Genomic DNA, 14,612 nt, shown 5'->3' on the forward strand with positions numbered 1-14,612 from the left:
GGAATCCGTCTTCAGTGCTTTGTAGTCAGTTGTTGTCCTTGCAGAATCCCCTATCTCGACTTTAATGTCTTTCTGGGGTAGTAGAGTAACTTTACTCCTACTTTCCAGGGTCTTGGGGTGGGGTATCTTGGACACACTTAGTGTTTTCTTACACTCCCAGCGACTCTCTACACACTACACTAGGCCTGGGGTCCATTTGTGGTTCGCGTTCCACTTTTGGAGTATATGGTTTCTGTTGCCCCTAGGCCTATTTTCACCTATTGCATTCTATTGTGTTCTGCAGTGTTTGCACTACTTTTCTAACTGTTTACTTACCTGATTTGGTTTGTGTGTGTATATTTTGTGTATATTACTTACCTCCTAAGCGAGTATATCCTCTGAGATACTTTTGGCATATTGTCACTAAAATAAAGTACCTTTATTTTTAGTAACTTTGAGTATTGTGTTTTCTTATGGTATAGTGCTAAGTGATATAAGTAGTATAGTAGGAGCTTTGCATGTCTCCTAGTTCAGCCTAAGCTGCTCTGCTATAGCTACCTCTATCAGCCTAAGCTGCTAGAACACCTCTAATCTACTAATAAGGGATAACTGGACCTGGCACAAGGTGTAAGTACCATAAGGTACCCACTATAAGCCAGGTCAGGCTCCTACATCCCTTGAAAAAGGTTGGTGTTTAAGTCCCCCGTGATCAGGCAATCAGCTTGGGGATGGTCTCCGGCCAGATCATATAAAATTGATAATAAAAGGTTGAAACGTGTCTGCTTAGACCTTGCACATGGGTTGATCTACACATTGAGTACCAATAAGTGGCTCAAGGATCTCTCAATGGAAACTTTTTAATCCTAAGATCCAAGTTTCTTGAAGGGGAATCAGCTCAGCTTTGCTTGGCAGGTTACAGGGAATGTATATAGATAAGCTTTCCTTTGGTCTGCCAAATTTGTAGTCTCTGAGCGCTGGCTTCCAGAACACTCTAAGAGGTTGGCTTTGTAATGTCATGTTTCCTGCAGTGCCAGAAAGTCATAGCTGCTGAAAAAAGCAAGAAGGTCGGGACAGTGCAGTTTTTGCCAGAGCCGGCTGAAATTCCAGGAACACAATGCTGACTGAGGCGGCGTTGAATATTTAGAATCTGGGGTGTCGGTTCTGTCTGGCCTTCTGCCAAATAGCGCTGTGTGCAGCCAGGCACAGTTACTATTGGAGTGGAAAATAACCAACATGTTCCAAGATTTGCTGTTGGAGTAAGATGCGGCAATTGTTTTCCCAAAATTCTGGTGGGTGACCACATAGCCTTGATCACATTTTATGATTGAGTAAGGTTTGTTAGTACGCAGCTCAGTGGAAGATTGAGGTTTTGCCAGGATCGTTGGATAGCCAGTTCACAGGAACAGATGAATCTTAATGCCCCATGCAGTGAAAGTCTCAAAGCAGTGTGGAAGAGTTTGACCAAGGGCAGGCAAATGGAAAGTTGCTAATGTAGCTTCAGAAATTTGGGTTACCCTGGAGGGAAGAAATTCGATCAACACTGTATCTCTGGATTTCAGTCACACAACCATGGGATTTCTTGTAGAAGTCTTAAGATGTTGCTCTTGTTTAAAATATTGTGAGAGCTGTGTAAACCATATTCCGGAATGAACAGTAACTTAGTGTTTGTAACATACAAATGACCTTCTTGCAGCTGCTTATGTTACATTGTTAAAGCTTGCACTGCCATTGAGTATGTTGGTTCAGGGCCTGGGCTGTGCAACCTGGATGATTTAGGGTCTATGGAAGATATACCGAGTGACCTTGAGGCATTGGTTATAGTTACTCAAACTGTTTCTGTCTGGTCCAAGGATGTGCTGCCAATAGCCTGTTTATTGAATCATGGTTCCTTCAACTGGGCATTTTAGACTGCCTACAGATCCTGCAGGATTCCACCCCCCCCCCCTTTAATGTTCATTAAGGTTACTGCGTCTGTGCCTTGGTTGCTTGGCTGTTTCAGTCAGCTCAGTTTCAGGTGAAATATGTGGCGACTGAGGAACATCCCCCAAACCTCCAACCACAGGGGATGGGCATCCGGCGTCTTGTATCTGTGAAGATTTACTGCAGTTGTCACAGAGAAGTACAATCTCTGTATTTGTTGTTAGGTCTGAGGATTGCTGTATAACTGGCTGATTATGTCTGCTTCGGGCCAGCTCTATAATTTTTATATTAACAATGGACACAATTTACCAGGGGGAAAAGTGAGTTTATTTAGTTGTTTCTGAGTCTTTTCTTTTCCCTATTGTCAGTGGACAAGAAGATTGTGAAGCAAGAGTAGCTGGATCAGCAGTAGGAGACTGGCCTCCAGCTCGAGATGGTGAAGGTGGAGCCAGGGAAGGATCTGTATTTGAGTTTCATGGCTGACGGAATGGGTTACTGATGTGCGTGACATTTATGGTACCAATCTCGTGACAGCATTGAAAATTTGTAGAAGGTGGGTTGAAAGCTGTGTTGATAGTTGGCATGGGGCTAGTTGCAGGCACCACCCTTATTGATTGTGCTAAAGGGATCCAAAGATATGTGATCAGAGGCTGCAGGTGTGGGCCGCACACCATAGCCTGAGGTGCCGGACGTTCCCTTAACTTAATTCAAGAAGGTGTTGAGAAACATCAGGAGTGAAGACAGGCTGTCTGTAATTGGAGGTAAACAGCAGACAGATTGGACAAGGTTAGTAGTTACTTGAGCTCTGAAAATTAGCTTATTTTGTTTAGCTAGTTTGTTGTCACTTCCTACCGTGAATACGGCTAGTGTGTCAAAAAGATCCACTTGGGCGTCTAGTTTATCAGAATGATAATTTAAAGCCAAAACTTTTTGCAGCAGTTGTGTCCATATCATGTTCAAAGAAGGCGGAGCTTTGTCAGAGCTAGCTTCTTGGACATGATTAGGGAAATGAGCAGTGTCAGGAAGGAAAAAAGAAATCTCCAAGAGGGACTGGTTGTTGGGTTCAGTGCTGCACTTGTTGCATAGTCTCCTGAGCCATCTGTGATAAATGTCGTAAAGGGTAGCAATGGGTTATATTTCCTGTCTGTGACCTGGCCCTTTTGGGCGGATGCAAGGCTAGAGATGTCAATGGTGCCAGATGCATTAGTTCTGTCTCTAACATGTCTCCTTCATTGACAGGGGTTGAGAATGTGCTACATTTATAGGTTCCTGTGTGCCCTGATTTGCAAGCCAGGACTGTTGTGCTTTGATAACTATTTTTAACGGGGCATGGCTAGGAGATACTAAAATGACTGAGGTAGGGAGATGAGGATTATTTTGAAAAGTGCGGTTGCAAAGATGTTTGCTGTGTGGGGGTTTAATCTGTATTATCGTTGACATTGAGACAGTTACCTTTTGTTGGTCTAGTTGGGAGTTGGCACCAGCTGGCAGCACACTGTCTTCGAAGTCATCCTGGGCTGTAATTGGGCTAGTTTTCGGAGGTGGGTGAATAGTGCCTCAAATAAAAGCGACGGTGGCCTCTTAACCTGTTGAACCAGAGTAGGCTTCCTTCAGAGTCGGTGGTGATACCCGTAACGGGTGCTTTTTTAAAAAAGTCCCAAAAAGTGGTGGCACGAGGGCATGGAGTTCAGGGTGGCCTGCATTCATTCATTGGTTTATCACTAATTGTGGTTGTGATAGAATGGTCCAGAGATTCAGAGCAGGCTGATCCAAGCACTGAGGCCTTGTCAAGTTCAAGTGGGGGCCAACATTGGGGGATGGAATCTTAGGCCGTCAGGGTGTGGGGGGGGCACCTCCGGGATGATACTAAGTGTTGCTATTCCTGATTTTTTTCTTTCTACACCTGTTGGGAGCCAAGAGCTCCCTGCTCATCTTGCCGGATCTCATTCTGTTTTTTTAAATAGAAGTCACTTACAGCACCACCATACCACACCTCAACGGGCTCTCCCTCCTTAAGCGCTAGAAGGAGAGGGGCACAAGCGCTGTTCCATTTTGCTGCGTGTTTGGGGAAATTTGTCAATTCTGAAAAAGAGGCCATGGAGAGTCTTCTAGGGTGCGATCTTCCCTCAGAGCAACTGAATTCTTTGAGTTTGCTGATGGCTTCATGAGCACTGCATGACGATGCCACACCTCTCCAGCAGATAGCCAGATGGTAGGGGCACAAGTTCGCCTTAGTTGACTCCTATGCTGCCTCAGTCCTCCCCTGATGATTCGCACCACCAGGTGTCTCCTTCGTATTCTATTATTCTGCTTACTGTGCTGATTACAGCGCTTCTATCACCACCCAGGAATTATCCAGAAGTTATCCCAGGCCCCTCCTGAAAGCCTGGCACTGGTGTCGCTAGATCATTGGATCCCTTTGCTCTGCTCCCCTTGCCCCCTTGCCGCCTTGCTCCTTGCTCTCTGTTTCTCACTGTTCCACGTCACACCCACTTACTGATCCGAAACAAAGTAGTGTAAAGTGAGTTATTTATTAAATGCATTAAATAGTTTGCAAGGTTGAATGTGGTGCAGGATCGGACTGGGACAGAAAATAGTTCCAGGCACTAAAGTAAAAGTGACCCACAGTATTGAATAAAAATGTGGCCTACATTTTTAAATCAGGGCAGTTTTTGAACTTGTAAAGACATGCCTTATAGGTGTTTTGCAAAGTATGAGAGACTATGCATTTGTGCTTTGCAGCAGACAATGTTTAAAGTCATATGGGGAAATCAACAGTTAAAACGAGCCCATCAGACCTGACAATGGGCCCACATACAGCCAGGAAACCAGCCCACACACTGACTTCTCAGATCAGCCCTTCAGGTCCTGTAGGCCAGTTTGACCCTGATTCAGTGTTTGTTTAGTGTTAGTCTTATACTATATATTTACTGTGAGTTTGTGTTTACAAGAAATTTGAATAGCTTTTTTAAAAATTTACAAAACTATTGCTGTAAAAGCTTAAATGGACTAACATTTTGGAACTGATAATGGCTGTACTTACCTCTAGCTTTTCTATAGAGTGACTGATGAACGGGCAAAACATTCTGAGCTGTACTTAGTGGGAATGATCTGCTACTATGGCAAACATTATTCCACCTTCTTCCTACAAACCAAGATTCGCAAGTGGATGTACTTTGATGATGCCCATGTCAAAGAGGTAAGAAAAATGTTTTCCCTTCTTTCCACAAAAAGATGTAATGAGTATACCTGCAATGTATTACATTTTCAGTTGCTCACATTTCAATAGGGTTGTTCACTTTGCCCTTCACCCCCAGAATTTAGTAAATTGTAATTGAAATCTCCAATAAGTTTTCTGATTCAAGTTGCTTTGGAGTGCAGAATCCATAAACGTCAAAGCACTATGCCTACATTTAAACAGATTGATTACAAAAAATTAATCACACAAGAATGTTGTAGTTGCTTCTCAGTTTTGCCGTATAAGCAGTTTTGGAAAATCAACTTCGGAAGGCACAGTATCCTTATTTCATCTTGTTCGGCTTCAAATATGCCATGGATTCTAGAATTTTTTTAAACATTGTTAGACCTGTCCGCTTTTGGGTGGCCTTCCCTCAAACTTTTTGTCTGCTTGCCTCATATTTTTGCTGTATCTTTTTGTTGGCCTTAAGACTCTGAGCACTTTACCACTGCTGACCAGTGCTAATGTGCATGTGTTTTTCTCCTAAACATGGCGGGCTTGGTGTATCCACAGCTGGCATATTTAATTAACTTAGAAGTCCCTTGCCAAGTGGTATACCATATACCCACACCTGTAAATTAAAGGCTACTAGTGGGCCTGTGGCACCGATTGTGTCACCCACTTAAGTAGCCCTTTAAACATCTCAGGCCTTCCATGGCAGAGCCTGTGTGTGCAATTTCACTGCTGCTTCATCTTGACAATTAAAACCCCTTTCCTAGCCTTAACCCCCCTTTATTACATATCAGTCACTCGTGAGGTAGGTCATAGGTAGCCCATAGGGCAGGGTGCTAAGTGTTGCAACGGGACCACTCACCTGAAAAGCAGGATGTCAGCAGGGGCGATGGTACGCCCCGACCTCCTGGGACACCTCTTGGCACTTCCTGGAGGACACAGAAGCCCCGGCAGGTGTCCCAAAAGAAAAGGGGAAGTGGAACAGAAAGAGACAAACACTGCCACGTCTTGTCGCCCGGTCCAGCCAGGCACCCTGTATCTTCTGGGGGGAGTGGGGGGATGAGCAGGTCGTCGCTGACAGAGTGATAGTAGAGTTAGTGCACTCACCTTCTTTAAAATGAATCTCTCTTCCTGATATGGGTCTGGGAACGGTAAAAGAACCTCGGGATGCTCCAGCACTTTTCTTGGATGATAATAACTGTTGGCACAGTTACTAACACTGCATTTCAAAAAACCCAAACTGAGTACCATAACAATAAGTAATGCAACACTACAGCTGGCTTCACAGAGATTCACTGTTGCACACTACAATCAGAACTGTGGTTACACTTATCATGCAAAAGAAAGAGAAATAAGGGCGTTAATTATATCACATATAACTTTCCTGCATGCATAGGGTTAAACTAAAAGGAACAAAAACAATCCAAGAAATACAAATGTCCACTCTGGGTTCAAACAGTTAGGGTGGCACTGTTTGCTTTGGTTTCACTGTGTGTGATAAACCCTTCAAAAAGCAAATTCTCCAAAATGAAACACAGGCATGAATGGCACAATTTAAATCCAAGAGTTATGCTATTAGAGAAAGAAAAGTCACATAAATGCTCTTTTAAAATTGTACTGTCACTTTTTGTAGTACTTTAGCTCAAGCACGATTTCCTGAGGCACATTTAGGCAAGTAACTACAGTAATAATGTAGAATGTTCAGAAATGCATTTGTCTCTTCAAGATAAGCCAAAATACGAGGTCTGAAATACAACTGTTCTAGGAAAGTGCAGCACTCAAAGAACAAAGTCCCTGGAGAATGCTAGTCTGGACTGCCAAGTCAGATGCTGAGATCAGGAAGCAAACAAAGCCAAGCTGAGAGGCAGGGTTCACTCTGCTATTTATAGCCAATCGGGAAAGCAGTTGAGTTTCCACATGTGGATTAAAATAAATGTCACCATGCCTAATCAGAAGAACATGTCTACACCTACTCATATTAGCAAACAAGCATTGATAAAAACAAACATTGATAAAACCAATTGTGTAACATAGCACATTATGCTTGCCTAGAAAAATGAAGGTTTAACCAAGAACAGGGATATGATTTAACCCTAATCCCTGGGGATGCTGACAGATAACGCAGTGGACACCCTGGGGATTCCTGACACTAAGTAAGTAAAAGGTAATGCACTTTTAAGTTTTACATGTTCTGGTAGTGAAAAACTCCCAAAGTCATTTTTCACTACTTTGAGGCTACCCCTTTCATAGGCCAACATTGGTAATTCCTTAATATACTTTTAAGATGTAATTCCTGATAAGAATGAGTAGCTGTGTCATGTTTCATATCTTTGAAATGATAACGATAAATCGTCTTTACTGGTAAAGCTGAACTTACCATTACTATTTCAGAAAAAGTACTTTTAGAATGTGGGAATTTCTCTGCTCTTACATCTCTGTGCGCCTGCAGCCTGTCTCCAGTTCACGGCTGTGGTGGGTGACAGCTACCTTTTGTGCATTCTCTGTAGACAGCCACAAACAAAGGAAAGTGAGGTGTGTCTGAGTACTCATCTGCATTCTGATGGCTCTTCCTGGGCAGGAAGGGGAAAAGGTAGCTGACACTACCTCATGAATAGGTAGTGCCTGTTCCCACACAGAGGGCTTATCACCCCCTACTGATAGTCTAAAAGCAAAGGCTGAGGAAAAAAACAACTTCTGTGCACTTCATAGACCCTTCTTCAAAGTCACCCCACTTCAAAGGCGCATTTGGGTATAAGAACTGGGTCTCTGACCCTATCAAATCAGTACAATACTGGACCTGTGAAGAACTCAGCCAGGAGAAAGTTCTGCTTTGCTAAAAGGAATGCCACTCTGCTAGACTGCTTTCTAAGAAGGACGGCTCTCTGCTTTGGTGAGTTACCCTGCTGCCTTCTGATCTCTGACGTGCTGAGGAAGGACTGGACCTGTCTCACTTGAACCCAGAGTGACTCTAGGGCTTGATGGCTTGCCTCCTGTTCTGCAGTCTCAGAGACATCAAAGACTACATAGATCACCCTTACAGCACCTGGACTCTGCCATCCTCTGAGTTCTGCCCTGCCAAGTGTTGCCAACCCAGACCTGGGCCCTTGGAAGTGGGTTTTCTCTGTGCAACAACACTCAATGCAGACACTTTACAGCTGTGTCTCAGAGAGGAACCACAGCAGACTGCTCAATTATGAAGCATCACCTGTCTCCAGTGCTGTTCGATGCTAAAGATTTCCCTGAGTACTGTTGAACGCCAAAGCCTTCCCAAAGTGCTGCTCAACGACTCCGCCTCGCATATTCAGTGACTTCAACGTCATCACTTTCCCCGAATGCTACTCAATGCCAAACCTTTTCCCCGAGTGTGTGGATTGTTGTCGATGCACAGCCGACTCCCTCGGATCCTCGCAGCTTGGCCTCAATATTCACACCATTCTTCGAAACGTACTGTGTTTATCGGTGTAGGAAAGTACCATCTTGCCTGGCATGTTAACCCCATTTTTACATGTATGTCAGTTTATTTCTGCCTGCCTCACTGGGATCCCGCTAGCCAGGACCCCAGTGCTCATAGTTTGTGGCCTGAATGTGTGTACCTGTGTAGTGACTAACTGTGTCACTGAGTCTCTGCTAACCAGAACCTCAGTGCTTATGCTCTCTCTGCCTTTAAAATTGTCACTATAGGCTAGTGACCATTTTCACCAATTCTAATTGGCACACTGGAACACCCTTATAATTCCCTAGTATATGGTACCTAGGTACCCAGGGTATTGGGGTTCCAGGAGATCCCTATGGGCTGCAGCATTTCTTTTGCCACCCATAGGGAGTTCAGACAAATCTTACAGAAGGACGCACACGTTATTTCACAGCCATTTTACACTGCACTTATGTAACTTATAAGTCACCTATATGTCTAACCTTCACTTAGTGAAGGCTAGGTGCAAAGTTACTAAGTGTGAGGGCATCCCTGCACTAGCAAAGGTGTCCCCACATAGTTCAGGGCAATTTCCCCAGACTTTGTGAGTGCGGGGACACCATTACACGCGTGCACTACATATAGGTCAATACCTACATGTAGCTTCACAATGGTAACTCCAAATATGGCCATGTAACATGTCTAAGATAATGGAATTGTCCCCCCATGCCAAATCTGGTATTGGGGTGTCAATCCCATGCATCTCCGGGGCTCTACTATGGACCCCGGGTACTGCCAAACCAGCACTCTGGGGTTTTCTCTGCAGCTACCGCTGCTGCCACCCCACAGACAGGGTTCTGCCCTCCTGGGATCTGGGCAGCCCAGTCCCAGGAAGGCAGAACAAAGGATTTCCTCTGAGAGAGGGTATTACACCCTCTCCCTTTGGAAATAGGTGTTAAGGGCTGGGGAGGAGTAGCCTCTCCTAGCCTCTGGAAATGCTTTGAAGGGCACAGATGGTGCCCTTCTTTGCAAAGCCAGTCTACACCGGTTCAGGGAACCCCCAGTCCCTGCTCTGGCGTGAAACTGGACCCAGGAAAGGGGAGTGACCACTCCCCTGTCCATCACTATCCCAGGGGTGGTGCCCAGAGCTCCTCCAGTGTGTCCCAGACCTCTACCATCTTGAATCCAGAGGTGTGAGGGCATAATGGAGGCCTCTGAGTGGCCAGTGCCAGCAGGTGACGTCAGAGACCCCTCCTGATAGGTGCTTACCTCGCTACGTGGCCAATCCTCCTCTGAGGGCTATTTAGGGTCTCTCCTGTGGGGTTTTCCTCAGATGACAAATTGCAAGAATTCACCAGAGTTCCTCTGCACCTCTCTCTTTGACTTCTGCCAAGGATCGACCGCTGACTGCTCCAGGACACCTGCAAAACTACAACAAAGTAGCAAGAAGACTACCAGCGACATTGTAGCGCCCTATCCTGCCGGCTTTCTCAACTGTTTCCTGGTGGTGCATTCTCTAAGGGCTGTCTGCCTTCACCCTGCACTGGAAGCCACAAAGAAATCTCCTGTGGGTTGACAGAATCTTACCCCTGCTCCAGCAGGCACCAAACTTCAGCGTCACTGGTACTCTGGGACCCCTCTTATCCTGACGAGCGTGACCCCTGGAATACAGGTGGTGGACCCAAGTGACCCAGACTGTCCAGTGGTCCAACTGTCCAAATTTGGAGGAGGTAAGTCCTTGTTTCCCCTCTCCAGACAATAATCCTGAGCACCGCGTGAACTGCAGCTGCTAGGGCTTCTGTGCACTTTTGTAAGTAATCCTTCGTGCACAACCTAGCCCAGGTCCCCAGCACTCCATCCTGCATTGCTCAACTCGCTGAGTTGACCATCGGCTTCGTGGGACCCTCTTTTTTAGCGTTAAGATGACTGCCGTGCTCAGTTTTCTTGAACCCATGTTCACGGACTTCTGCAGGTGCTGCCTTCTTGTGCATGGGCTCTCTGTATTGCTGAGGGCCCCCTCTGTCTCCTCTCCCAAGTGGGGACATCCTGGTCCTTCCTGGGCCCGGGCAGCACCCTTTTTCTTCAACTGCAACCTTTGCAGCTACCAAGGCTTGTTTGCGGTCTTTCTCCAAGGAAACAACTCTGCATCCTGCAGCATGTGGGACATCTTCTGCGTAAAGGAGAAGTTCCTAGCACCTTTCGTTGTTTCAGAATCTTCCGCTTCTTCCACCCGGAGGTAGCTATTTTGCAACTTCATCCGTGGTTTAGTGGGCTCCTGGCTGCCCTGGACACTTTTGTGACTCTTGGACTTGGTCCCCTTCCTTTGCAGGTCCTCAGGTCCAGGAATCCGTCTTCAGTGCTTTTGCAGTCTGTTGTGGCCTTTGCAGAATCCTCTATAACGAGTTTAGTGTGTTTTGGGGAACTAGTAGCACTTTATTCCTACTTTTTAGGGTCTTGGGGTGGGGTATCTTGGACACCCTTAGTGTTTTCTTACACTACCATCGACACTCTACACACTACACTACCCTAGGGGTCCATTCGTTGTTCGCATTCCACTTTCTTAGTATATGGTTTGTGTTGCACCTGGGTCTATTGCATCCTATTGAATTCTACAGTGTTTGCACTACTTTCTGACTGTTTTACTTATCTGATTTTGGTTTGTGTGTATATTTTGTGTATTTTACTTACCTCCTAAGGGAGTATATACTTTGAGATACTTTTGGCATATTGTCACTAAAATAAAGTACCTTTATTTTTAGTAACTCTGATTATTGTGTTTCTTATGATACAGTACCAATATGATATAAGTGGTATAGTAGGAGCTTTGCATGTCTCCTAGTTCAGCCTAAACTGCTCTGCTAAAGCTACCTCTCTCAGCCTAAGCTGCTAGAAACTCCTCTATTCTACTAATAAGGGATAACTGGACCTGGCACAAGGTGTAAGTACCATCAGGTACCCACTATAAGCCAGGCCAGCCTCCTACAATCTGGCAATAGCTGATTCCAGTATCAGACCTGTGCTCCATTGCGTCAGCCTGAACTTTGGATTTACCCTAGTCTAGGGTGGCATCAAGTAACCTTTTAAAGCCATTTACTTCTAAGCAGTATTCCTGGTTTATTCCTTAAAAATTCATAACTCGACTTCTACTAATTCGATTTACTCATAAAAGTATAATCTGTGTGTGTTGCACAAATGCTTTACATATTGCCTCTTTAGATAAGCCTAACTGCTCCATGCCATGCTACCAGGGGGTGAGCACAGGTTAACTCGTATCTAGCTTACCCTGACTAAGAAGTGGTGATTCCAGTTTGTACAGGGTGTATACTCTAACAAGCAAAAACCTCAGTCCTAACAAACATGATTCAGCTGTAATATTATTTCAATGTATTTTGCTGTCTAAAAACAAATGCAGCCCAGTGGTAAATGCCACCTGAACAACCTTGCATGTTGCAATTAATTTTTCCTACTTATTTTCTGGGATGTTCAGAGACTGACCAGATGCATTTATCAAAACGGTAAATAGTTTACTGGGGTTTCTTACCTGACACACAAGCATCCAGTTAGGTATTGACTTTTACACTCATTGTAAATTATAGTTTTGGAGGTTGAGATTGCTTTTAGAGTCACATATTGTCCAAAACTCCTTAATGGAGTGATTGGGTACAGTAGTGCTTGTTGTACTCTCACCCCCCCTCCAAAGTGTACATGTGAGTTGAGCCTCATAACTCACTATGACGTTCTACCCTGTGCTCACAATGCCCCCATACGTGACTTACATTTTAGATTATTATTATTTATTTTTTTTCCCTCACGGTTCAGTTTGGAAGTGTGCATGCAGATCTCCGGAACTTGAAGAAATGTTATCGAAAATTCAAATACAACTTAAAGAAACAACTTCTGTTGGCATTTGAACATTGCTCAAGCCAAGAGACAGGTTTTTGATTGCTGAGCTTCGACTGAATTGGAGAATGTGTATAGGGGAGGGCACTATTTCTGAGGCTTCTCCACACCATTTAGTAGTATAAGCATACTGTTTAAATACTGCTATACCTGTAACTGAAAGTTTGCCTTAATCTACAAACCCCAGTGTGTAGGTAGTGACTGCTGAGAGACTATAAGTAGGAGGATTGCAATGGGTTTGTCTTTCAAGCTAAATACCTTAATTCATAAGTTACGGAAACTTTTGGCTCATGGAGAGAAGTTAGAAGTGGATCAATTGGATTTAAGAAGACAGTAGAAACAAGGTACATTTATAAAAGAGACGGGTTTCTCTGACAATGAAGATCGTACATAAGAGGTTCAGGAGAACATCATTCGGGCTCTTACCTCAAAATAGTTTCTACTGAAATAGCTGAGTACCAGGATTTGTCTCCCAAAAAGATTATTACAAAAAGTAAAAAGCGCCGAAAGGTACATTAACGCTAGCTAAAGACACTGAAAAGTCAAATAAAGAAAAGCTTTTGAAGTGGACTGATGCTAAGTCAAAGGATATGCTAGAGAAGAGTTACACAAAAAAAGCCTCCAACATCGACAGAACAGAGATTTACACCAACTATCCTGCTGAATCTAAAGGAAAGGTTATTGGAAAGTAATTACCTGGGGCATTAGACCTGATGTAAGAAATTGATCGAGGTTGAAAAGTGAATTGGACTTGACATCAGAGCACAGTCACGTTTGAAAACATATCAACACCCCTTCAGAATTTAATTTGGAGCACACATTGAATCCGGAAAACATAAACACATACCTCTGGACTTAACTTTGGCATAGGATCGCATTTGAAAAGCCAAGAACAAATCTACAGACTACTTTGGAGCGTGGTCAGGCTCAGGGTGGCAAGGGTAAAACATTGAACTGGCCTTCAGAGTATTTTCAAGTCCAAAAACATTTGACACTAGGAAACATGAGGCTGTAGAAGAAAATAGGATTGAAATGGCTCTTGACACCAAAATAGCAGAGCAGAAGAAAATTAAAGCCTCAAAGAGGCATTAGCTTACCAAAAGGCCCTGAAAAGGTTGGGTAGTAAGAGGCCTAGAGAGAACCGTAAAGTGCAAAACTGACAACGTCATCTGCTAGCCCCGTTTTAGGAGAAGGAAGAAGCAGAGGGAGAAAACCTTATGAAGGACAAGTTTAGCTGCAGAAACTAATTCAGATGATCTTGATTTGCAATGTGATATACAGGATGAGGAAGACACTATTTGACAGGATATGGAGACATACTTACCATTAGAGAAGATAGAACTTTACCCAAGAAGGCCTTCTCTTCCACAAGCATTACGTTGTATCATAACCTAATTCAATTTAGAACCATCTAAAGCCAGCCACATCAAGAACAGCAACACCAAGAATAGGAAAGAAGTGTAACGCTTCCACACAAGACTCTCAATACTGTAAGTTCTAGGTAGAGGCCAATCTTTGATTACTGGTACCGCTGGAAAGAGAGTTTTACCAATAGCCACACATTGTTCTCTACCTGACAAGGAAAGTAAAATGTTTGAGATGGCAGCGAGATTGATGGACACATCAGCAGAAACTCTGTGGTTCATAGGATGTTCCAGGGCTCTGTTAAACAAATATGCACACAAACAGTGAAATAAAGTGGGAGAATTAATAAAACATATTCTTGAGGAATTTTTAAAATGGTGGAAGCTATTGTGGAGGAAGAAAAAACATAGTTCTTGCCTACTTATACAGGTATGGTCCTTAGCGGAAATGCTTGGCTGTGCATCTCAGGGTTTAAACCAGAAGCCAATATTATTGATATGCCGTTTACAAAAGTGAATCTTTTTTGAGCCCAGGTTGATAAATCTTTGGAGTGTTTGGAGAAAAAACAGCCAGTGAGAATAGGAGCCTTAGAGGTTAGAAGATCTTTTAAAATGGGTATGTACTCTATTAGAAGAAGCTGGGTATGACTTACTTGTCATTCTTGTTTTTGAAAAAAGCACCAAGGTACCTCGATTTGAGCACCTGGTTTGAAATTTTTAATGAAGGAAACTCATTATTGATTCAAAGTTCCTCCTTTTGTCATTAAACTGGCTCCAAGGGAAGTTGCAAAGGCACTGACAGTAATAGCACATCTCAAGATGTCAAACAATTCATGTGTATCTGTAT

General features: G+C 43.9%; 1 protein-coding gene across 2 annotated transcripts in view; it reads left to right on the plus strand.

The window, feature by feature from the left end:
* USP54 (ubiquitin specific peptidase 54) overlaps positions 1–14,612 on the plus strand; it is a 1,958,070-nt gene that overhangs the window by 791,503 nt on the left and 1,151,955 nt on the right. For both annotated transcript variants that reach the window (XM_069240548.1, XM_069240549.1), the window contains exon 9: positions 4,949–5,098. In XM_069240548.1, the coding sequence (XP_069096649.1) occupies positions 4,949–5,098 (150 nt within the window). The remainder of the gene's footprint in view (positions 1–4,948; positions 5,099–14,612) is intronic.

This window comes from Pleurodeles waltl, chromosome 6 (assembly GCF_031143425.1).
Source record: "Pleurodeles waltl isolate 20211129_DDA chromosome 6, aPleWal1.hap1.20221129, whole genome shotgun sequence".
NCBI lineage: Eukaryota > Metazoa > Chordata > Amphibia > Caudata > Salamandridae > Pleurodeles > Pleurodeles waltl.